This window comes from Patagioenas fasciata, chromosome 2, assembly GCF_037038585.1.
Source record: "Patagioenas fasciata isolate bPatFas1 chromosome 2, bPatFas1.hap1, whole genome shotgun sequence".
Classification (NCBI taxonomy): domain Eukaryota; kingdom Metazoa; phylum Chordata; class Aves; order Columbiformes; family Columbidae; genus Patagioenas; species Patagioenas fasciata.
The window spans coordinates 54936228-54961091 of record NC_092521.1 but is presented as its reverse complement, the minus strand read 5'-3'; the positions used below and the strand labels follow the sequence as shown (position 1 = coordinate 54961091).

The window sequence follows — 24864 nt, the reverse complement described above, 5'->3', positions numbered from 1 at the left end:
GGTAGCACATTCAGATGGCTGCTGGAAAAAAGAAACTCACTGTGGTGGAGGTTGAAAGCCAATGTGCGCATCTTTTGATAGAGTCTGTATGCTACATCTGATTACATTGATGTGGAAAAGAAATTAAAATTTATCTGCATAAATGATTTAGAAAGAAAAGCAGCAACAACAAAACTGGACACGGCTTATGCGCTATTCCCCAAACAGTACTTCAATCACCATCTTTCCTAGTCCTTAATTAGCACAGAAAATGTTAGACTTTAATCACAAAGACTTCCTAAGTAGATTAAAGGCCAATTTTCACTGTCCATTTAACTTATCTTTAAAGCTCTCTATTGTATTTATCTTCTTATTCTGAGCTAAGCTTTTATACACAAATACTGTTTAAAAAGAGCAGAGCAAATACTATGTGGTGACTCAGCTCTTTTATTTCCGAAGACCAGCTTTGCAGCAGTCTGCGGTTAAAAGTTGAGTGATGCTGATACGGGGTAGAAAACAATGCTAAGAGGTGTGGAAAAGTCTGGCTAGTCGGCTCCAGTGCTGGTCTGAAGGGCATCTTCTCTGCCCTTCTTTGGAAAAGGCCGTATTTGCAGACCACGCAAAGTATCTGTTATTAGGGATCTGTTTTTACCACTGTATATACACATATACAAAACTACAGGTAAAAAGAGAAAATAAACTGCTTTGTTTTAAAGATAGATGCACCTGTATCTGTATTTCTTTAGGAGACTGTTTTCAACATATACATTTAATTATGTTATCTTCTGCGACTATATCATCTGTTTATAAGTGGTTGCTCTTTAGCTGATGTACTTTTAGAAAGATTTAATGCCTAATGTGCTGTCTGATGTGTCTTATTTCTGAGTAGTAGCCATGGAGGTGCTGCTTCTAGGCAGCTGGCAATGAACTTTCTCCATGTAACACATTATTTTCTGTTTAAATGATTGTTTCTAGGCTGTAATTACGGTGTCTGCACTACAATAAGCACCAAGGCTAATCAGTTCATCTGTCAGCATTGTCTGCTACCCTGACAAGAGATTAAAATCATTGCAGGCCTGACCTAATAGGTGTCAAGGTTAAAAATGTCTCACTGCTTCTTCAGGTTGGCTGTTCTTTGCTGTAACAACAATGAAGGCTTCAGAGAAGTGTCCGTGGATTTTTAAACTAGATTTTACTGAGTGACCTCTTTCCCACAGAAAGAAGCATTTTCACGTATCCAACACTTTCTGGTATGTAGGTCATGGTAAATTTAGTTAATTTGCTAAGTAGCTCAAATGATCCATTTAAGTTTGGTGTACTGTGGTGTGTTTTATTTCTTTTTTCCCATTCAGGTCAGGAGTAGCCTCAGGTAACAGTGGGCTAGTTCTTTACTCCATTCCCCATCCTGGCTCCATTTGGATTTCGGAGTTGCCTCTGCCTAACCTGAAGAACCAGCACCAGAGGGAACTTCTGCACAGGCCTTGAGGTGATTTCAGGGTAACTCACTCCAGTGGGACAAACCAGTAACCCTGGTGGTGGGGCGGACTAAATAAACCAGTTCTGGATATGAGAGCTGGTGGTGGCTGAGCAGTGCCTGGGGGACAGGGTCAGCATGGAATGGAGGTTCTCCTGGTTCTTCAGGAAGGACTGATGTGAATCAGGAGGATTGCTGGTCACCTAACCCAGACCTGCTGACTGGAAGCCCAGGCAGATTCTTCTAAGCAGGGAAATGTTTCTGCTAAATTATTTAGCTCTGTGCTAGGAAGATGCGCTAATTATTTGCTGAGTAAAAGCAGCCCACATGCATGAGGAGGTGTTATACTGTAGTGCTGCAGTTTCTGAATAAATAATTTTGCTTCTGTTCTTGATGTGAAAGGGTTGTATAATCTGGAGAATAATGTCCCACCATTGTTTTTCATCGCAATCTTCAGGATGTCACTGCTTGGCAGGTCAGTCTATCCTGCTGAAAACTTGAAGGCTTGTTGGACAAACACAGCGCAGAACAGCTCCATCGGCTTGGGGTTTCCCTGTGAGTCAAACATGGACCAATTCTGAGACACACTGTCATTGTTACAGACAGGCAAGGTCTATAGCCTTGTGTGGCCTCCCATGCAATGGTACAAATCAAGGTTTGCTACAGCCAAGCCACAGTTCCTGGACTGCTCCCTAGGAAATCAGAATCAGATCTGTTATTTACCAGGGTGCTGGTTTCCAGGAGCTAATTCTGGTTTTCCTGACTTCTTATTGCTGTTTTCCTCCCAAATATTTCATGGTCCTACTACTTTATAAAAAAATATATTTACTATATTTTTTTTTTTTTAAATATGACTACACATCAATTCCTATTTGTAAAACATTCAAGTTGCCTGCATAACATATTTAACTTGCTTTTTATGTGCACGTAGTGAAGCTGTGGTGTTGTCAGAGGCATCACAGACTGAGGTGAACACAATTTGTGAAGCCAGGGCTTTGATTTTTGTCTAAGATGTGATTTCCATGACAAACCACAGTGACATTGTACTCATAAAATACCCTCTCAAAAGTCTTTGTTTTTGTCATGGAAATAGCTGTGACAAAATCATGGCCTTTATTGTTCTTCCTCTCATTCATATATGCTAAGTAAAGGTTTTTTTCTGTTCTGTCAACGCAATGTGAAGAAAATCAAGCAAGGAACAACACAATACACATCTTCTCTCAGACACCATTGGGAACAGAGGCCATATTTTAAAGACAAACATACTGAAAGCTGTAGTCTGAGACTTGTGATAAAAGTTCTCAAAGTGTCTAAGTTACTTAAGTCTCTTCTTTGGGCAGAAAATTCAATGAGATTTACGTTCTTCATGGCCTAAGCATTTAACATTGCAATTCTTAGTAGTCAAAATATGAGGACCACTCCTCTTCTATGTAAAGTGGGAAGATTTTCCAACACCTCAAAATTGTATCCCATTGCCTGTTACTGCAGGGCTTAGTATTTTGGAGCCAATTTAGTTCCAACCAAATCAGTGAGCAAGAAGTGCCTGCTGAGCAGTGCCTTTGGGATGAACCTGTCCACCTGCACTCAGCGCTCTCTTCCACAGCCTAAGCCAGAGGGATGACCGTGTGGGAGAGATGCAAAAGGAGGATGAGGAGAGCACCTGGGTCCATGACATCATTTTTCTGTGTAAACCTTACTGTAAGGATTAAAAAAATCCAACTAAGGTATAGGAAAAAAAATCTTGTGATTTAACAGGGCAAAACAAAATTTGCTGTTGTTGGCACATAATAGGATTCACATTTCATAGCCTAGAAGCACTCTTCCCTTTTAGCGCAGTGTCTGCTTACATTGCTCAGCCAGGCTTACTGCCATCAAGGGACACAAAAAACTCAATATCAAACTATCTTCTTTCCTCTTCTCATTCAGATATCTATCTACTGGCAGCTTTCAAGGACACTTCTTTTTCTTCTTTTTTTTTCCTATGACCTTCTCTCCTCAGATCTCCGTTCATCACCGCTGGCAAGACTAACCATAGCAGGTGGGTGCCCTGCCCACAGCAGGAGAATATTTCTGCCACCTACCTCTCCCCAACTCTCGACCTCCTGCAGCTCTAACCTGCAACCGATGGCTGCCAAACGAGGAAATTCTGAGGACCTGCATTGGGTCTGTGTAGCCTCAGCCCCACCTTTGCCTCCAAACAGTTACTCCGCAGGGAATGCTGCCTTTCTTCAGGCCAGCTCCAGGACAAGTGGCTGCACCCGCATTGCTGGGCAGCTCACTGAGCCCTCCCTCACCTGCAAAATCCTGCCCAGACCATCAAATGCTCTCAGGATTTCTCTGACATTTTTTCAGAGGATGCCAGGATTGCCATCCAGAAGGTGTTTGTACACCAGAAAAGAATTAATAATGAGAGAAAAAGTCCTAAATCTGCTCAGCTAGAAAAAAAAAAAAAGGTGTTTTTGAGCAACAGGTGGTATTTTTTCTTACTTTAGAGACATCTATAGCACTGCAGTAGTCTCTCTCACCCAGACCTGAAGGTAGAATATCTCATACTCCAGCAAGATGGATAAGAAGATGATAAACAGGAAAGGGAAGCAGACTTTGCTTAAAACCATTAAGCCTCTCCAGAAAGCAGGCTGGGCTTTGTGGATACTGAAGACATTAGCTGTCATTTCATATGAAAATTATATGTACTCAGCAGCTTAATAATACTCTAGCAGGTTGCAGTGATCTACATCAAAGGAAGCCAAAACAGAGGAACAGGGAGGAAGCAAGAAATGAGGTACCTCCAAAGAGAGCATGAGGAAGCTTGATGGCTCCAGATACTCAAGGAAGGAAGGGAGTGAAGATGCACGCCTTGGGGTACCCTGCGTGTATAGTGATTTCCTTTGTGCAGAGGGGGACATGAGAGGAAGGGGGTGGTGGAGCAGGATGGTCCAAGTCTGGTCCTTGCCCTGGCACTGAGGCACAACACAGATCTGGTGTTGCCATGAATTCAGACGCTGAGTCCTATTTTGGGTCTTTCCCTGTAGACCTGGGTAGGTGCATTAAGAGGCTCTAGACCATTACCAGTGATATTCAAGTCTGTTTGGCATGGAAAGGGGAGGGAAGCATATCAGGGAGTGGCTGACTGCAGAGAGGCATGAAGGAAAGTGGGAGAAAGGGGTGACTTTCCTCTCTCATGCTGCCCACATGGACACTGCAGTGTTGTGTCAGAAGGGACACCCTGGGGTGCTGTGGCCCCACAAAAAACTGGCTGGCCTGGGAGGGATGCCACAGATCGTGGTTCTGCTCCTGATTCCCGCTGTGCTGCAGGACCAGGCGATGTCCCAAGGCCAGTGTCTCAGGCACCACAAACCCCTGGCTGAAATCCAGCAATCTATTTCAGCCTCCTCGGGCGAAGCTATGACAGATTTCTTCACATCCCCTCACACTAATTTGCGTGGCAATCTGCAAGGGTTCTCTTGCCCTGATTATTCATGAGGCAATAATTCAGATAACACACAGACACTGAGTGAGCTGCAGACCTTCTAAGAAGGCTTTTCGTTTTATTGCAGAAGCTTTTAAAGTAACCTTAGATAGACTGCAGGCCCATCATCTATTTTCTGATTTGTTTAAGCAATTCTGGAACATGCTGGAATAATGGGTGGGGGAAATCCCCCAGCCCCACCAGCAGGAATACTGGAAGATAAAAGCCCTGGTGTTTCCAAAGAGCCAGTAGAAACATGTGATATTTCTTGATGTCGCTGTATTTGCTAATTAGACTAGAAAGGAGCTTATGTTTAATTAATGTGATTTTTTTTTATGATTGTCTGCAGAATTTCTATTTGCACTTAACCTTCTCCTTCTTGCTATTGCTTACTGCCTCGCTTTTGTTTCAGCCATTCCTGCTGTTTCAGAAGCACTTTGCCTGTCAAGCTACAGGCAGCTGCTTATCCTCACAGACCTTCCTACTTTAGGATGGCCAGAAGCTAATTCTGCAGGCTGATGTATCCTTGATTTGAAAGGCAAATACAATTTCCTGGTAACAAATGTGCAGATTAGTCACCTGAATTTTCTTCTGGATCATTAACAAAAAATACAGCTGTCACAAGAAACAGAACAGCATTTTTACTTGCTGGTAGTCATCGTTGCTTGTCATTTACAACTTTAAGTTACTTCATCTAGGAGAAAGATCTTTTAAGGATGCAGCAACCCCTTGCCCTTTCCCTGCAAAGCTGCTCCTGGTAACTGAGATTTTGAAAACAAACAAGGATCTTTCAGTTGTGACTTGTCTTCTTCAATAACCATTGCAACTATCCTTTGACCTTCTAAACAGTTGCACATGCTCCTCCTTCCACTCCCAAACTAAAATTATTGCAGCAGTTCAGCAAAGTGTCACAGCGAGAAGATTTTCAAGCAAGTAAGGTGGCTGCTGTGGACAATTTCAAGCATTCAGACTTGGGCAGGCCAACTTAACAGTCCCAAAAAATGCTATTAATAGCAGTGAGGCTCTGGTTCAGCTGGGAAGGAAATTATCAGTAGTATGGCTATTGCTGCTCAGGACTGGCACTGGACACCCCTTGTTTTGGCTGGGGCATCAGAGAGCCATTAGACAACAGTACTTTTCAGTCTGCCTGTCTTGATAAGTGGCAATTTCCATAATGATGGCCCACAGGTGGACATTTTGGTAGGAAGTTAATAGCCACGGTCCTGACTGACATCGGAAAACCCAGACCTCAGCTGGCTGATATTTGGGAAATAAAGAGTTTGTTCTTATCCAACAGCTGAATTAAACTTCCTAGAAAGCTGGCCATGATGCAGCAGGATGGGATGTGAGGGGCTTATCGCTTGACAGAGCTAACCAGGAAGGCTTCTAGGAATCCCAGATGGTGCTCTTTAACACATGAGCCTCAGAAAGCCTCAGCAAAGGAAATTGAACAGGAATGAGCCAGTTTAGCGATGGGATAACAAGTCAGAGCAGTTCTGGGGCTCCCAGAGAAAGCATGTGGCCAAACAGATGGTCCCAGACAAAGTAGCTCGAGAGGCTTCCACCTCTTGGAAGTGCATGAATTCTCAGCTGCATTTGCTTCTCAGTGTTAGCCACCGACTTTACAAAAGCCCTGGTTTTATTAGTCTCTCACAAGCCTGGATTAACATTGGACATGTCATAATTTTGTTATTATGTTTAGCTGGCTGGTTTTCTCTCTTGTGAATGACTAAAAGTGAGAAGCCATATGGCCTCAGAGGAATGGAGAAGATGAGTCCCACTATCTGTGTGAGCAGCTGTTCCACAGAGCTCAGTGGGGGAATTTAGAAACCTTCCCATGGCCTGATCCAGTGCTCACAGGAGTCTGTGGAGCACAGCATAATATTTGGCTTTGCCATGATTTATTTCATACAAAGCTGCATTCTTCTTCCCTTATGAATAAAGGAGGGGTTTGAGAACTTTTTTTTCTCCCAGTTAAATGAACCTGGGAAGCATAATAATAATAATAATAATAATAAAAAAAAATCACAAAGCACTCGAGCAGCTTGTAAATACTGAGGGTTTTATTTCCACTTCACATGGTCTCTAACAGACTCTTAAACAAGACCACTTACAATTCAGTATGCCCAGAGATCTCCATGGTTTTCCCAAAATGAAGGAAGTTCTCAGTAAACGCTGTACATAGCCAGTTGAACTGCTAACAATAAGTTAAAAACTCTTTTTGTATAGTCAATGCAGGAATACCAACAATAAAAATACAGTACAGGTAAATTCACAACAATATTACAGTGAAACAGATTGACTCACATTTATGTGATGGTACAGTAGCAGTATGTACATGCACTAAAGTGCGAGGACCCAGAGGCATGCAAGTCAAGTATTGTAGGTGTATTTTACAGCTAACTCCGTAAGACTTTCTGAGGCATTCTTGGTTTTTTTTTTTGTTTACCCTTTTTCTTGTGTTTACCTGTATTCCCCTCCATCTCAATTAATACAAGTCTAGTGAACTAGCTTAATGGCTTTCTTCACTACTTAAAAGGTATCGCCTCAGACAGCTGAAGCATCTTTAAGAACCTTACTTTTAAAAACCGGTAACACTGACATTACAATAGAATAAAATTAACTTAAGACTCTTGTTTTACGAGAAATAATAATAACAATTAAAAAAAACCCCAAAATAAAAAACAAACAAAAAACCCAAAACAAAACAAAACAAAAAGAAAAACTAAAATTGAAAACATAACAGTGCAAATATAACCAAAAGGCAGTCAGTATTTGGAGAGAGCGCAAGCACGTATTCAAATTCCCTTAAAACTTAATTTACATTTTTTTTAAATCTTACTTTATATCATTTCCCCTCCCCCCCCTTTTTTTTGTTAATATACTGTATGTAGAAAAGATGGAGACAAAAATAGTATTCTCAGCTATGAAAAAATTATGTTATTACAGGCACATTAACTGTTTCATTCTAGAAACACCTCTGTTTTCCCAGGCCGGACATTCAGCAGCTGCGTCTGAGAACATTCTTCAGCCTCTCCTAGTGGACCTCTCTCCCTGGTGGCAGAGACAGCTGGCGGAGGTGACCTGGTGGAGGTGACAACTCGTAGCCGCCCTCCCGGTTCCCACGTGGAGTCAGGCTGGCTCTCCTCCCCCTTCCTGGCTGGAGGTCTCTGCCGGCAGCTCCTGGGTTCCGCTCTCCTCCGAGGAAGTCAGGTCTCCGGTGGACTGCGCCTGTGAGGCAGTAGGGGAATGTGAAGCCCATCGTGACGGTGGGCGCCGGTTCGCTGGTCTCTCTGGCCGGGAGAAGCAGGGCTGGAGGGATGGGGCTAGTGCAGAACAAGGTAGTTCCTTGGCCGCCAAGAAAGCAAAACAGCGGTTAGTGACTTGCATTAGAGAGCTGTCTGGATGCACAACGATTTTAGGAACAAAAAGTTCAAGCTAAAGCTAAGCATCTGTCCTGTCACGAGACAAAAGCAAGCAGCAATCATCTGGCTGTGTGTGGGCTCCAGGTATCTGCATGTATGTCTGTGATTTATGGAAGAGGTAAGGAGTGAATGAAAGACAGAGGTCTGGGATGAGCTGGAGTAGTTGACAAACTTTCATTTGCTAGTTCTCCTTATGCTAGAAAGAGAAGAGCTGAAAAGTACATTTGCATGACAATTCAGGAAAATCCACTATTCATCACAGTGCTCTAAGTGCTGACCTGGCATAAAAGAGCCAGGTTTGGCATTTGCAAGAGGGGTGAATATCAACCACCGACTCCTTTTGCCTGCCTCAGAGCTCATACTGTCATGCAGGAAAGTCTTCTTAGCGGCAGAATAATGACTACATGAGTAGTTTATGATCTCCAGCTGGATTAAAGATGAGGTTTACCTACAGATTTAATCTTATGGAACATCACTTCTTACTGTCAGCTGCTGAAGCCTGAAATACAGGATTCAATGGTACTGTACATTAAAGATGACATTCACAGAAATGGAAGAGAATGGAAATTTTATTCCTCTACCAACTTTCCAGGCGTGGTTGGCCTGCCTTTGTGATTAGAAACAATCTGCAGCTGTGATTTTTCACCTTGGCACTAAGTTGCTAATTGCCTGTGATATTTACGGACTCTGCGCATAGCGCAGCTAGGCTTCCTGCTGCATTCTGAGCGCTCCCTACATCAAAATAAGTGATTGTAGCCGTAAGTCTGTCTTGTGGTGCCAAAGCCAAACTTTCATAGCATTTCATTCCATACTTTGTAATTTATGAAAGCAAATCAGAGGAGTTTGCCAACCTATAGAAATGTGTACACTGAGGAGCAGTCACTGGAGAGGACAGGAGAGTTCAATAAAACCAGTCTCAAAATCAGAATGTAACTGGTGATAAATGAAGAGACAGACCAGAAATGATACAATGCAAAGGAAAAGCTCTAGCACGATAAGGCACAGGGAAGCAAAGGCAGAAATAGATCAACACAGTGGGAAGCAAAGGAGAAGGAGAAACGTGACTTGAGATGGAAAATATTGGAGTAGGTAACATGATATGACTGGCAGTAACAAACAAGGTGATATGCCATTGAACCTCTTTGTTGGAGTGGGAGGACCAGACAGGAATGTTACATGACAGAAAGATCAGTTTTGAAGACACAGAGCTGAGGTGCGGGAAATGGAGCTTGTGCAGGCACGTGTTTTGGAGAGAGGAAGCCTTTGTGGAGGGTGAACCTTGGTGTCTTTGGCAATACACAGCCAAGAGGTTGATCCACAGCTGCACACCACTGCTTGAGGCAGAGCTGTGTCATCTACCCTTGGCATTCACCAAGAGCGAGACCAGTGACCATGGCAGGGGCTGCCCAGGGGGCTATGGTGCCTGAGCCTGCACCGCTGCCTCTCTGCACCCTCACCCCCCGCCCCATCACAAGGACCCTTGCTAAAGAAACAGTAAGGCGGTGCCAATGAGAAGACTGACTCTGTGTCCTTACTTCACCTCGTCCTGTTGCGCCTGGGGCAACATATGGCCTGTGAAAGCTGCCACTAGACTCAGATTTGTTAAGAGAAATCCATATGCACGGCAACACTCACAGGCAGCGCAACACAGCGAATGGAGGCTATGAGATCTGCAGGCTTTGTCTTAGCCGCTTTCTAAACAGCGGCTTAGTATGATATCTCTATAGTGCTGATTGCTTCTGGCTGCTTTATCCTAGTTTCATAGCAGTAAATGAGAGTCAACATGGTGATAACAAAATTTATTTCCACTGCTGCCTTCCAGTTCAAAAGCCTCTCTCCAGCACGCCCACAGATGTTGGTCAGCTTTTACGGAACAGCAGGCTTAAGCTCATCTTATCGGTGATGTACACATGCCCAGCACAATGCAACGGCGATGGATGTTGCTCCAGGGCCAACAAGTGACTGGCAGCGTAATCTTACAACATGCTGGCTGATGTGTCAATCACCCCCACCTGCACTGTGCTTTCCTCGGCATGTGCTAAGGAAATCCAGCCACAATAAGGAAACTGTCCGGAATGGTTTGTGAAAAGCCCTGCTCACTTACCACATGTAGATGTCATAGCTAGAAATGTTTTTTTTTTAAAAATCAGTATCCTGTGGGTAATTTAGTTTGGTGGTTGCTTTGGGGTGTGGGTGGAAAGGCAGCACTTTTTAGCCCAGGCATTGAAAACAGGAAAGATGATTTCATGTTTAGTTTTTAGCTATTTCCTAAGCCAGGCTGTCAGCCACCATGGCTATGCCTATATTAATAAATAAATAAAAGGGTTTTCTGTCTCTGAGGCAGAGTAGATGGTCAGAGCTCACATCCCCAGCCAATGGCTAACACTGGGCCAGGAACAGCTTAATGAGCAAAGGTGACCATCAGCCATGGCTGGTGCTGGAAGTTACCAGCCCTCTCCATCGGCTGCTGTAGCCACGGCTGGAGGGGGATGCATCCTGGGACAGCCAGAAGCCCTGCACACCACTGTGTGTTTGTCAAGAAAAAAAAAAGTTTGCTCTAAATCTGAATTCCTCCCCAACATTTTTGCATTCCTGTTGGTCTTAAATGTTGTTCTTTTTCTAAACTTTAACAAACAAACAAACAAACAAACAAACAAAATAAACAAAAACCCACGAACAAACAAAACCCCAAAAAGCCAACAGCCTAAATTTTGACTTAAGTGTGACCTTTTCACAGCCCACGCTGCCGCAGGAGATGGCAGATGGACTCTATCCTGAGAGCTTCCTGACCGCTGCATATGTAGGACCCCACAGGGACGCTGGGTGGCCGGCGATACCTCTGGAGTTGTGGTCATTTACTTCCCTTCGTTAACCCACACCATCAAAAATGACCGCTTTTGGAAAGCTCTGGAAACAAGGTAGAAAGGACTTACAGCAGTGAGGCAGGCAGGGTTAGAGTCCCCAGGGGGCAGTTAATAAGACAGTTTGGTTCTGGACAGAACAGACAGAAAAGAAAAAGAAAGCAAGTAGGTTGGAAAGAACTGGTTTAATCAATTATTTTTTTTAAAGTGAAGATTTCATGTCAGCAAGGAAGAAGTCTCCAGATGTGACTACCCATTCAGATCATGTTACCATTGTTAACACAGGGAAACTAATAGTCAAAAATAAAAGATAAGCCACTAGCAGAAAAAGATTTAGAAAGAAAGGAAGCAAACAAACCAACCTTTTACAATGCTAGCACAATATCAGAAGTGGACATAGCATTAAACAAACCAAATACTTCTACTCAGCAGAGAAATACATCTGTTATTCTTTGCCAACCTCAATTAGGGCTAGGGAAAAAACACTTCACTATGAAAGAGGAATAAAGCTGTATTTTTTTTGCTTTGTTTGATTTCAAGAGAGAATTTCTGCTTAGGAAAACTTTAACAAACTGAAAAGCGATCGATGTTTTGTATTGCTCATGTTTCTCATGTTGCTCATGCTTATGTTACTCAGGTTTCATGAAAGCCCTTTGCCTCACCCTTCTCCCTAGTTCCTATTTAACAGCTGGATGGGAGACTCGAACTAAAGCAAAAGCCCTTTAATTCTGACAACACCTTCCCTTCCTTTTAACATTCCCTCTCCCATGTTGAATCATTCAGCAGCAAGTGTGCAGCAGTGTGCACTGGTGTGCCCTGGCGAGCAGAGGACACAGCAGCTGCTCTCTCCTCCATGGGTCGGTGTGGATTCTGTCTCCAGAAATGAGTCTGAACCCCAGTCCAGGGCTGTTGTGTAACCTCTATGATTTACACCCTTGCTAGTCATAGAAGAAAAATGTTCATACAGCTCTTACATTGTTAGTTCGGTAATGCTAATCTGCATTTTTAATAGTAATATATATGAATCCCATGATATGCAATTAAAATAGCGGTTTAGTGAATTAGCAGTATAAGATGCTAGTAGGCTGCACTGGGTGGATATGAATTTGCTTTTAAGCAGCTCTGAGCAAGTTAGAAAATACAAAGTTATTACTACTCTGTATGCATATACACTCGCATACACACATACATATGTACGTAAATATTATATATAAATGTATATATGAACTAGATTTCATATTTGCAGCAGGAATATAAAAGGAAAATATGTAACTAAACCACCCAGAAGCTCAAATTAAAGGAAAGTCACCAACAGGTGACCCATGTGGGTCTAAAAGTCGTTAATATACCATGCCATGACTGCAGAAACAAGAAGGCGTTTGGTGGTAAGAAGGTCACTTGTCTTGGGCAGAAGCCATCAGGTGAGGGGGAAGCAGAGCAGGGATCTACGGAAGGGTGACAGGGGCAGCACTGACATGATGCCACCCCAAGGACAGCCTGCCTCCTCCAAGATCATAATTCGCTGAACTGCTGTGTCTGACTGTACAAAATGTGCTAAGTAGAATTCGTACAAAGCGTAATTTGTGTGGTCAGTACAATCCATAAAAAAACCAAGGCATCCGCAGAGTTTAGAACTTATTTGCAGTTTTGTTTTCAGCAGCGAACTCGTGCTCCATGAGGTACATCTTGTGGAGCATCACCTCACCTAGGAAGAGCTAAGCTCATTGTGTGAATGCCCACCGCCTTCCTTTTCCATTCATATTCCTGAGAAATGGCAGGATCACCCAAAGATCATAAACCTGTGCATCTAGAAAACAGTCATAACAGCTGTGTAAGAGTTGCAAGGAACAAGTCCTAGTTCTGAGGCTTGGAACTCAAAAAATTAGGCAAAAATACTGAGAATTCACAAAGAGGAGCAATGCTCTACCAGGTTGATGGTCAATGGGTTTTTGCTAAATAGCATTGACACAAATCTCTCTGTGCATCAAACTCAGGTACTGACACTAGTTGTATTTTGCTAACAGCAATTTGTGATGACGTGGGATGACATCCATTTACTTATACTTGAAATCTGCTGAGACAGTTAAAAGATGCAGGAGGAAATAAAGAGTTTCCAGAGATTCTTTGAAGGCAAAGCTGAGTTGAACCTGTAAGAGTGCAACACACTTTCTAATAAGAACCAGTAATGCATTCCCAGTGTTTTGGACTAAGGACAAAATACAGAGGTAACTGGAAAGATTCAAATAAAGGAGCCTGCTTTCCACTTTTATTCACTCTGAGGTTTGTGCACAAAGCCAGCTTTCATTGACTGATATTTATAATGTGGATGTGGCTTCTTTTTTATAGGTACACACTTCCCTATTTATATCAGTTTAAACTGCATATAGGGAATATAACCTCAGCCTTGGATTCCCTGTTAGGCAAAAAGGATCATGTCCTCTGAGCAGTACCTACAAAAGAGGAACCAATTGTCCATGCAGAAACACCCTCTAGTGCAAGGCAAACTGCAGACCTGAAGTCTCGGAGCTCAGGCTTCCACAAATCCTTCAAGCCAAATGATGACTTAGAAAATGAGGTTTGAACCTTCCCTTGGGGCCATCTTAGGCAGGAGTGGTAGGAGTGAGCCTAGCGAGGCCAAGGGGAGGTGTCTGGGGTGTCTAGAGCTGAAGGAGAAGCAGCTGCCCTGTGGCCAGGGCCCACCAAAACATCAGGATGGTAGAAGGGCAGCATGATTCAGCTTCTGCAGGCCCTCCTTCTCATGGCAACACTCTCATGTGCACAAAGTTTCACCAGGAACAGGAGGCTTAGACACTGATAACTGAAAGCTTTTGTCCAGCATTACACCCTCTTTTTTTTGTTGATTGCTATAGCACATTACTGTACCTGAGACTCTAACCCCAAATACCTGGGCATACTTGCTGATACAGATGATGACTGTTACACTGCTGACAGTAAAATATCAATAAAGAGTTCTTAAACACTAAGTAGGAGTGTGCTTAGACTCGTTGGTTATCTTTTTTTTTTTCTTGTTTTTGTCAGGCAGCAACAGTCTGTACCAAATATCATACCATTTAATCACATTCACAGACCTGAGCCAAACTTAATCAGATACATCCAGAAAACATGCTGAAGGCCCTAAAGTTTTGGTTCTCTTCGTAGAGACTATTTTCCACACAGACTTGTCAACACCCATTCTTGTGTAGGAGGAAGTCTACCTTCCTATCCAGCATAAAAAAGAAATTTACTTAAACCTAGAGCATCTGTAACACGTGGTGTGTTTTGTGACAGAAACCCTTTATCCCAGTAATTCAGGGGAGAACCATTTTTATCCTGTAAAGGCATCTTTATCCTGTAAAGGATAAAGCTCTTCTGATGCTTTCAAGCCCGATAAGCTGTCAGGATAGAAACTCAATTCTTTAATCAGTTCTTCAGTGACTAAGCCAGTAGTTTAATGACTGGGGATTGCTGGTGGTACCATGACAGGACTAGGACATTCATTGTAAATACTCACTAGGACTGCAGAAGATCTCATAATGCATCTGTTCAAAGAAGAGTGCATTTAGCTATAGGAGGAAAAACAAACAAACTCATTACCTCTATGGACCCTGGATCTACTTTGACAATTTCTCCTGTGCTGTTGTCATTGCTAAGATTTGGTGGGCTGTGTGAACGCAGTCTTCTCTCTTCCTTTAAGGCATGCTCCAAAAGTTTCTTATTCAAGATCCTGGCAGCATTTTCTGTAAGTGTGTACCCTGGAGGAGCAGATAAGTCCTGCCTGATACTTGTCACCTCAGTCCCTTCTTCCTTTTGCGTCTCTGTCCCCAATCGGAGAGGACTGGGTGATCTGCCACGGGCATTTGTACATGGCTCCTGCACTGGGCTTAGTTCTGGTCTGGGTTCTGCTGACCTGGACCTGCTGCTAGACCTTGGGCATTTTTGGAAAGTCTCATGAAAGATGGGGCTATGGTCAATAATGTTGAACAAACTGGAGAGGCCATCGTTGATGGTGGTGTGGACAGGACTCTCCCTTGTAGTAGTTGATCTAGCCCAAGCGGACTCACTGAATCCTTTCTGAGGTGTGCCAGGCAAAGTCCGGTTATTTGGCTGGTCGGATTTAGGAAGGATTTTTCTTTGCAACTTTGGAGAACCATATTTGGGGGAGCAGCATGTGCGTTCAAACTTAGCCTGGACCTTTTCAATGACGGGGGTCACTTGCCTGCTTCTTAGGCTTCTGGATGGTGAAGAGACAGGTGTGGACCCCCCCTTTGGTGTCAGACACTTGTGTGGACTGCTGGTGATACTGCGCAGTGTTTCCGTCTGCAAGCCAACACTGATCGTCTGGGTGGTCTGCGTTCCTGTTGTTCTCATGCCATTGGTTTGACACGCGGTGTCCTTAAACTGAGGCTCTGTTGAATTAGAGTTCGAGCGTATTGCATTTCGGACAGAGAAAGCAACCTCCTTCATATCATCACTCATGTTTTTGGACATCTCTAAGCTGTGCAGGGGTGAGGCAAAGCCCACAGTAGTGCAAATAGGACGCTCAATGGGATGAAGACCACTCTCCAGAAAATCCTTATGGTGTTTGGTCAGGTCACAAGACCATCTTCCAAACATATCTGAGGAACCACCTTTTGTCTCGGTGACATTCCCCATAGCTTTGGTCACAGAGAACAAGAAGTCTGGCTCAACCTGGTTTTTCCCTTCACTGCCAGCTATCACTGAGTTATCAAACCTACGGACAACGGGTGGGCTGTGAAAGACCCGAACTCCCATTTTTTCGGCTACACTGTGACTCCTCGTTGGCTGCTTCTGGCAGTGCTCTGGGCTGGTCATGGTGTTAGTTGTCATAGTGACACTAGTGGTGAGGTACCATGATGATGCCTGGAAGGGATCTGAAGCAGGATCATTCCCAGCTTTCCCAATTTCTGTCCTTTCTGCCCAGCCTTCTCCAGGCTTCTCAGTAGTCCCCCTAGTGCTACTGTAATCCCAGTTTTTGTTGAAATCCTCAATGTATTTCAGATCATCGGGAGACAGGGGAGGGGTTATGTCATCTTTGCTGCTGGATGAAGGCAAGTGTTTTTCTGGCAGAAATGGAGATATATCCATCAGGCGCTGAAATTCTGACATTGACGAAACGGACATTGCCCTGGAGAGGGGAACATGGGAGAGTCAATCATATGCCTGGAAACTCTGACGGAGTGACTTATTTTCAGCAGCAAACTAACTCAGGAAACCTGATGTTCACCATCCGTTTATACATAAAACCACTTTATCCTTTTCTTTCATTAAAGTTGCCTTTTATTATCTTTAAAATAGCTGTGAAGTGCAAGTGTTCCTGATGTGTCATTAAAAGTACCAAATAGTTTATTAATGGTTCTTAATTTACTGTTTTCTCATGGATTACTGCTTGGCAAATGTCTGAAATATGGAGCCCTAGGATGCATTTCTGAAATAATACCATTCACAGAAAATGAGTGTTTGTGACAATATAAGGCACCCTTTTCAAAGCAAGTGTGGAGTATTTCTGACTTGCTGGGAAATAGCAAGTCCACCCCCTTTCCTGAGATTGCCCAGGCTGCACAGCTGGTGCGCAGTGACGTGGGACATCCAGTCTAGATGCTGTTGCATTGACCCAGCTTGGGGAGTTGAGCTCATGCTAAAATTCAACTAAAGGGAATCGCTATGTAATAATTTGCTTTCCCATGTTTTGCTGGTTTGTACAAATCACAAGCATTTAGCTGAGTTGTCCTACTGCCTTTTTTTTTTTTTTAAGAAAAAAGCAGCTTTCCGAATGGGACTACTTAAAAATGCAAATGAGTGTAGTTATCAAAGTTGGCTCAATGAGCTACCTCAAGCTGGGTGAGGATTCAGCAAGCAGTGGGTTTTATATATCAGTGATCCAGAAGATACAGTAAAATTACCCTGTAAATTTTTAACCAAGACCACCAGTTGCAGTTAGGGTGCATCTACTTTAGGTAGTTATGTGACATCAGGAGTGCAGTTCTGAAGGGGATCTCCTATTAAGATGCTCTGGTTTGCATCAGAGGGCAATCTCAGAGAGCATGGGCTGCGTTCCTTCGAGATCAAAGTGAGCTGGAAGATGCCCTCCAGAAGCACAATTAATGCACTCTAGGGTTAGGTGGGTATTCATCCCATGGGAGACCAGAACGAGTCCAAAGCAAAATATCCCTGACATGTAAGGGCATGTAAGTTCCTCAGCACCAACTGTTTTCCTCTATATATTGATGTCTACAGGCCTGCAGTACTTGCTAAGGTAGGTGTAGCCTTAAGCGTAACCTGCAGATTCATGTGCTTTCATACAGTTTGATCTTTGTGCACCACAGCTGAATGTGGCCCAAGTTAATCAGAGTAGAACAGAAGCATCTTGAGACAAATTAATCCCTAGGTAAATCCATTAATCTGGCTCACAGGCTGCTTAGGAGGTGGCACAGCTGCGCCTCAGCCATGTGGTTTGGGTAGCAGTGAGCTATAGCTCTGGCAGCTGAATATTTCCTGGGGTTTTCCCTGTAAGTTTCACTCACCTTTGAAGATTTCCTTTGTGTGTTTCTTCCTCCTGAAAAAAAAGAGAAACAAACAGAATAAGTTATTTCTGAACCTGTTGGTACCATCATCTTCTGGGTATTTTGTCATTCATTTCCCCATAGTTGCACCGGGTATGTTTGTCTCTACCAAGTGGATGATTTTCCCTCTGATAAGGAATCTTAAATTGTAGAGTGAGAATATTCTTCCCTTTGTACACAGGCAGCAGAATGGGCAATCCCATCAAGACAACAGACTGCCCAGGGAAAGCCTGTATGGCAAATCTACAAAAGCCTTGAACTTTTATAGCCCCATGCAATCACATATGGAACTAAGCTGCAAATGGCTTTTTTCCCACATGTCCAATATACTGGTTTGAACCACGTATTTGTGAGTGAATTTGTTCTGTGGAGGTAATCTGCTTTATGCTAGATATTTAGCTGTGCTGAAATAAGAGATAACCCGGGGTCCTTTGACATAAGATTTCATTATATGTTCTCTAGGAACTGACAAATGGTATCAGTTGAAACTCATTAAGTTAGCTATATTAACTGTGGGAAGACTATTACTTGTTTCATGGGGGGAATACCTACAGCTTGCTAATGGCATTAAGATACTGTTATGGCAATTATTTCCCTGTGACAATTCCTGTAATGAGTTGTGGTGGGGTTTTTTTGCTTGTTGTTTTCTTTTTTTTTAAATTGATACTTCTGAAGGAATTGCTCTGCAGCTATTATTTTAGCTGTTTGCTAATATTTCTAATAAACTACAGGGAATACAAAATATGATCAGGAAAAAATTAGCATTAGTATCTATTACTTTTATTAGATCTCATAAAATCATGAACATTATCAAAACAGGAGTGTATTTCAAGGTGTGACTATTCAAAAAGAGCACTGCTTATCTCAGCAAATACCCTTCTGGTATTTATCCAGAAAAAAAATAGGAGTAAACTGATCCTCCTTGCATTCGCTCTGCTGTAAGTCTGGAATAATGTTGGTGGCCTTGGTGGAGTTACTGCAGAGTAAATCTGATCTCACTGAGTGGAGAATCAGGCTGAAGGGTGGATAGACTTCTGCTACAGTGAGTTCCACAAAGAAAATACAGTAGAGAGGCACAGTCAGCAAGCTGCAATTGCCTTTGTGCATCCTCAGTTAAGCTCTTCATTAAACTCCAATTAGTCTCACTTGAGCAAACCTTCTGAGGGGAAGTGACTTTGCCCAGGTTTCACTAATGCATGCTTTGAAGGAAAGAAGCTGTGCAAGTATCACCAAGGACCAAATTTTGCTGCCAACACTTTTGTTAATGGTGGTAATGTCTGAAAAAACAGAGAAGGGAATAGAGATCTCCCCTCTTAAATATCAGATTGAGTTTGAAGGAAAGAAAATTGCAGTAAAAATTAAACACATAACAGATCTTTGACACTGATACCAACATTCTTCACTGAGCACTCGGACATATATAAAATAAAAGCTAAGAACGAATATGAGATCCCACACTGCCAGCCATACATTTGTGGCACTGAAGGAGGAAAATATAACTGGAACACACAGGTTCCTACAGCTCCTTAAAATGTAAGAAGGGCAGTCACATTTCTTGCCTCTCTTTTTTTCTCTTCTTCCTCTCAAAGAACATGATTTACCAATCCTTTAGCTGAGTAACAATGTTATACATCTAAAAAAAAATGCTTGGGTCAAATTTTCAGAGGTGCACATGTTCAGGTCAAGGCACACCAGTGAACCTAGTCCTGTGGGGAGCTGGAGATCTGACCTGTTGACAAACTGGCCAAATTTTCAAGTCAGAGTACATGGATATGTCTTTGACTAGAAGGCTTCTGCTTCCCTATTTGCTAAATAAAAGGTAGAGGAGCACATACTTCTGTTAATCCCGTCAAACATTTCTCCCGCTCCAGCTGCCGAGACCGGTGCTCATCGGACTCGTCAGGGGAATCAAGAGACAGCGACTCCAGAAAGAGGTTTTCTGTGGCGCTGCACCGATCACTCTCCTTCAGCTTAGACAGTGACCGATCGTCAAACTGAATGGCGTCTGAATCAGAGTAGGATCTTGACCCCATTGGACGAGGCACATGAAGGTTCCCCTGGGTTGTAAATGCACGAAGGTTACTCTCCTTCTGGTCACACAGAAATCCACCTCCTCTTTGTGGGCTGACTTCTTTCTGAAGCTGGAAACAAGGAAAATTTAAAAGAACTGCAATTACTTAGGTGGCATGTGGCACACTGTGTCTATACATACACAAAATAATGCATTTGTGTGTAATCTGATTTTTAAGGAAACAAATCAACATTGACTGTTATTTATAAAGCAATCTTGATACGAGATCCTAAAGCAATACAAGTAGAAGCTCAAGGAAGGGTCAGTGACTTGGAGTTTCATCAAAACAAATACATTTTTCTCCTGTGGTCAGCTTGCACTTTTATGTACATTACTTATTTCCAGAGGTGGAAAACTCTGCTTAACGAATGACAAAAGCTTCGCTTTACAGATGGTCTAGCCCTAATGCATGGCTAGACAGTTGGTTATTTGTACAGGACAGCATTGTCAAAGGGATGAATTAGGCATGCAAAGCATGTTTGAAGAAAACACATATTTATACTAGGGCCACCAAAGCTATTAATTCTACACTTTGTAAAAACTGGGTGAAGAGAGAGTGAACCACTAGTGAAATTGCCAATCGTAAAATTAGATTATGATGTGATCAGCTTCTCTTTTAATTGTAAATACAACAAGATAGATGAAGTGATATTTTCAAATGTCAATGTCAGCAGGAATCCGATACGTCACTGATGTTTTGCTATGATTAGTGACAATAATGTGCAAATGCAAGTCATTCCCTAGGACACTGGAGACTGAGGACCTACAAAACATGTTATTTTAATCTTGCTGCATGTGTTTGGAAAAATAAATAGACATCATATTGCCTAATGTAGATCAAAAGATTTTAGGTCCCAAATGATGAAAGTCGCACTTGGGCCGAAATCAGTGAGATATTTGTTTGATTTGCGTCTACAAGAAAGGGAATGCATCTTCATGATATACAAAATCTGAAACAGTTTTATTAAAAGGAGCTAATTTAAGGTATCCTATGAAGGTAGGAGCTGGAAGGTATATCTCAAGAAATCGTGGAGCACATTCTCCAGAATATGGGCAAGACCCAAAGCAAGGAGAAGTGTTAATTACATGCTTTCTCTATACACAGTTCAAATTGCAAGCTCTTCCAGATTTTCAGAGATCCTATAAGGATAATGATCTGGGAATGTTTATGAGAAAACAGTACAGATTGCTTAGCTTGCTCTCTGAATCTCAGACAGCTGACAGGAAAATTAAAGTGAGAAATACTGATGTAATTTTTCAAAAGTGACTAATGACTTTGAGTCCCCATGTGTTTATACCTTTAAACACACAACATTTCACACAGGTGATTTTCACAGAATCACAGAATGTTAGGGACTGGAGGGACCTTGAAAGATCATCTAGTCCAATCCCCTTGCTGGAGCAGGAACATTGTGGGTTTAAATATTTGCCAGTGTGCTCTGTGCACAATTGGCTTTAGGAGGACAGTGGAGGGGGATTCTTTAAGGGAAAACAAAGTGACAGTGTACTTGAAAAAACAACTTTGAGCTCTGAAAAAAAGTAGGTCATAATGTTTTTTACATGCGAGTAGTATTCCCATAACCATCCAGAGTAAAGTATTTTATATATATTTATACATTGGAGTGGGCTTCCACCTTATCAAACATGCATTATTCAGGAGCTGTGTGAAAGCAGACAGGCATAAAGCATTAGTATGAAATGTGGTACACACACTTCTGCTGTCTCTTAGACTCTGTTTTCCAAACATACACACTGGTGTAGTCTCCTCATCCTCTACGTATTGCCATACATGGAATACACACAGAAAAACCCCAGGGAAAAGGACTTCAGAGATATATTAATTGTTTCCATATAAAGCAGGACACAACTGCAATCTGAGAGGATATTCAACTAAAAGCCTTCAAATATTTGGAAGCTTCCTGTCACACAGGGAAATGTTTGATTATAAGCAAAGATGGAGTTACGAAGTTTTGGAGGCAGGTAGTCAAGATTTCAAATGCTATTCTGATTATCTGAAATTAGCTTGATCATTTATTTCCCCTATCTATTGCTAATTCTGTGTATGACTCTGTTGTGCAGAAAATATGTAGTTGAACCCTAGAGGTTTCAGAATAGTAACAAAAGAACTCAGCTCCAGGAATAGTTAAGAGTTATTTTGAAAGCTCTCCCAAGATGACACTGAGAGGTTACATCAGGTTTAAAGAGAATTAAAGGCTAGGTAACATTAACAGAGATTTCTCTGTTGCGTCCTTCAACATGCCCTATTCCCAGTCTTTAACCAGTTTAAGTCCCTCAGGCTATTGAGGATATGCTGAAGAAATAATATTAAAAACCACAGTTCATAGGGACAGCAATGTAAACATCCAAAGATGTACCAAATGACTCCCTAAAGAAAAGTGTGCATCCACATCCGTAGCATACTGGGAAATTTTCTGAGTGTCCTTTAATTCCCGTTGTGCGTGAAGGATCTACAGGAGGCAGTTTGGCCACTCAAAATCAACAGCTAGAAATCAGGCCAGTTCTCCAGCCATGGAGAACTTGGCACCTCCTGCCACTGAACCCTGGAAAAGCAGGTAATTTGGATGAAGAGCTCTATTATAAGCCTTCCAAGCTCATAGGCACTGGTCGTTGCATCTTAGTAGACGTACTATTGAGCTGCATTATAAGGACTAGCTGAACAATCTGCATGAAGTATATGCAAAAACCTTCAGATAAATGGGAGATTAAAAGAATCCAGAATATTGTTTGTTGTTATTTTGAAATTTAGTTTCCTTGGTCTGCAAAACTTTCATATTGGTCGCCGCTCACTCAGACCTACACTTCTAGCAGGGATTTTAGATATATTCTTAGAGTATAGCGTTTTCCTAATTGCTTCTCTGTGGGTTTAACAGCCATAGGTTAAACAGGTTTAGTCTTGCACTCACACCTGGTGTCTTTTTCTTTAGCTTCTTGTTGCAGCCCACACATGGGAACATGAGATACAGATAACAAACTTTTTTCAAAAACAGGTTGTGAAGTTACACTAGGCTTTCATCAACTTAACCTGTGAAGCTACTTTGTACTTCATTCAAGCATAGTGCTCTCTAGAGAGCATGTACAAATTTGGTGCCATTCCATTTCTGATGTCCTAAGGACAGAAATTATTCAGTTAATTGAGGACTCACAATTTGAGTTGTTTTTCTTACTTCTCCTGGAATGCATGACTCAGAGCTGAAAAATGTTCAGTCAAAAATGTTGTGTTAACTCTCCCTCATTAAACTTTTTATTTTTTGTATAGCTTCCGGTCAGATAATAAACTCATTAGGTATAATTTGTCTCTAACACTAAGCAGATGAAAGTGTGGATGGGCATGAGAAACAAGAGGACAGGTACAGAGTTATCAGATTTGCTAATGATAGCAGAGATGTGGACAAAATTAATGTGACCAAGGTCAGAAGGGTCTTCTGAATATTTAGTATTGATAGCTGTTTGTTACCAGTCACTGTTCCTCATGTTAACCACCAGGTTCAGTTGAGACCGAATAGCTGCAGCAGCTGCATCTTTGGTGGCAGGAAGCTGTATATCGAACCTTGAATAACCCTGCATGTGGGATTGAGTGTTTTAGCCTGAAGAGATGCACAAAAGCTTTCAAACAGAATGAATCGATGTGACCGTGCCTGTCCAGGGTAATTGAAATGAGGCAGGAAATGGCCTTTAACCTGGAGTTGATTTCTCATAAGTGGTCTTTTATAGGGATTATGAGCATTTTCCTTCTATTCCCTTGTGTATGTAAATTGTTTTGTAGCATAAGAAACACTGATGTAGTCAAGGAACTAAAACTGCTCCCGTGCTGCTTCCTAATACAGTCTCTTGACTTCGGCCTGGGTGCAGTAATGGTGCAATGCCTCATGCCTGCAGCCAACCATCGCTCACCCAAGATAATTCCTTACCTGCTCTATCCGCCTGAGCAGCTCCTTCTTTTGACGCTCCCATTCTCGCCGGTCTCTATCAAGCCTGTCTAGGAGCTCGACCTTTTCACGGTTCCAGTTCTTCTCACTGTGCTGGATTTGCCAGCGGAGGTCCATCACTACACCATGACTCTCAGCCAGAAGCTTCTTGTGCTCCTCTCTTTCCCTTTTAAAAGCTCCTCTTGCATCAGAAGTGAGGCCTGTTTCTCCTGAGGTGGTCGTACTCTTCCCTTCCAGCTGCCATGAAAAGAAAATGTTACTAGGACATTAAGCTAACTCCACAAAGCTAATGGCAAAATTATGGCAATTCTTACAACTTGGGATCTCAATAAATGATAAAATACATCCAACTTGAAAAAAGTTTAAAATCAAGACAGTGAAAACCATAGTAAATAATTTCTCAAGCTTTACCAGCTCATGATATTAAGACATCCATTATGATCTTTCTGTTGGTAGTGTGGGTACCAACAATGAAGGAAACATGGAGATAAACTCCAACCTGAACAATCACCAGGACAATGTCCTCAGCCACTGCTCTGCTTTTGTGCTCTCACTCAGTACACCTGAAACCTAAAGACCGTGAATTCATTTTCTGAAGAGACTTTTCCCAGAACAACCCTCAGCAATGGTCTTACCACACAGCTCCTCACACTTCACAACAAAATTGGGTGTCAGCAGCAGCAGCAGATGTACTAAGACCATCCCTCATATCATCTCTGCGGGTTCTGGTGTCTGAACTGATTTCTAGGGCAGTTAGCTGATGCTACTTTCCCTCCCTTCTCTTTCACTTCATGCTCAGGGATCAGCTCAATCTGATCAGAAGAGCTGGCCAAAGTTAATTTATTCAAAGGAAGATGCAAGCTCAAAGGGGTGTCAGGAGGTCTCTAGTCCAACCCCTGCTTCCAGCAGGTTTGGCTCTGAGATCAGATCGGATTGTGCAGAACCTTGTTCAGTTGGATCCTGACAAATCTCCAAGGACAGGGATTGCACAACCTCTCTGGCCAACCTGGGCCACTGCTAGACCGCTGTCAGAGTGAAAAAGGCACTTAATGGTTTT

General features: G+C 42.5%; 1 protein-coding gene across 9 annotated transcripts in view; it reads right to left on the bottom strand.

Moving 5' to 3' along the window:
* Positions 1-6967: 6967 nt before the first annotated feature.
* MTCL1 (microtubule crosslinking factor 1) overlaps positions 6968-24864 on the bottom strand; it is a 126343-nt gene continuing 108446 nt past the window's right edge. For 7 of the 9 annotated variants that reach the window (XM_071804241.1, XM_065830387.2, XM_071804240.1 and 4 more), the window contains 5 exons: positions 23790-24044; positions 19625-19930; positions 17751-17782; positions 14803-16354; positions 6968-8270 (listed from right to left, as the gene is read on the bottom strand). In XM_071804241.1, coding sequence (XP_071660342.1) covers positions 8055-8270; positions 14803-16354; positions 17751-17782; positions 19625-19930; positions 23790-24044 — 2361 coding nt within the window. In that variant the 3' untranslated portion in view covers positions 6968-8054. Of the gene's footprint in view, positions 8271-11280; positions 11339-14802; positions 16355-17750; positions 17783-19624; positions 19931-23789; positions 24045-24864 lie in introns of all 9 variants that reach the window. The other 2 variants (XM_071804242.1, XM_065830390.2) reach the window with 2 other exon arrangements.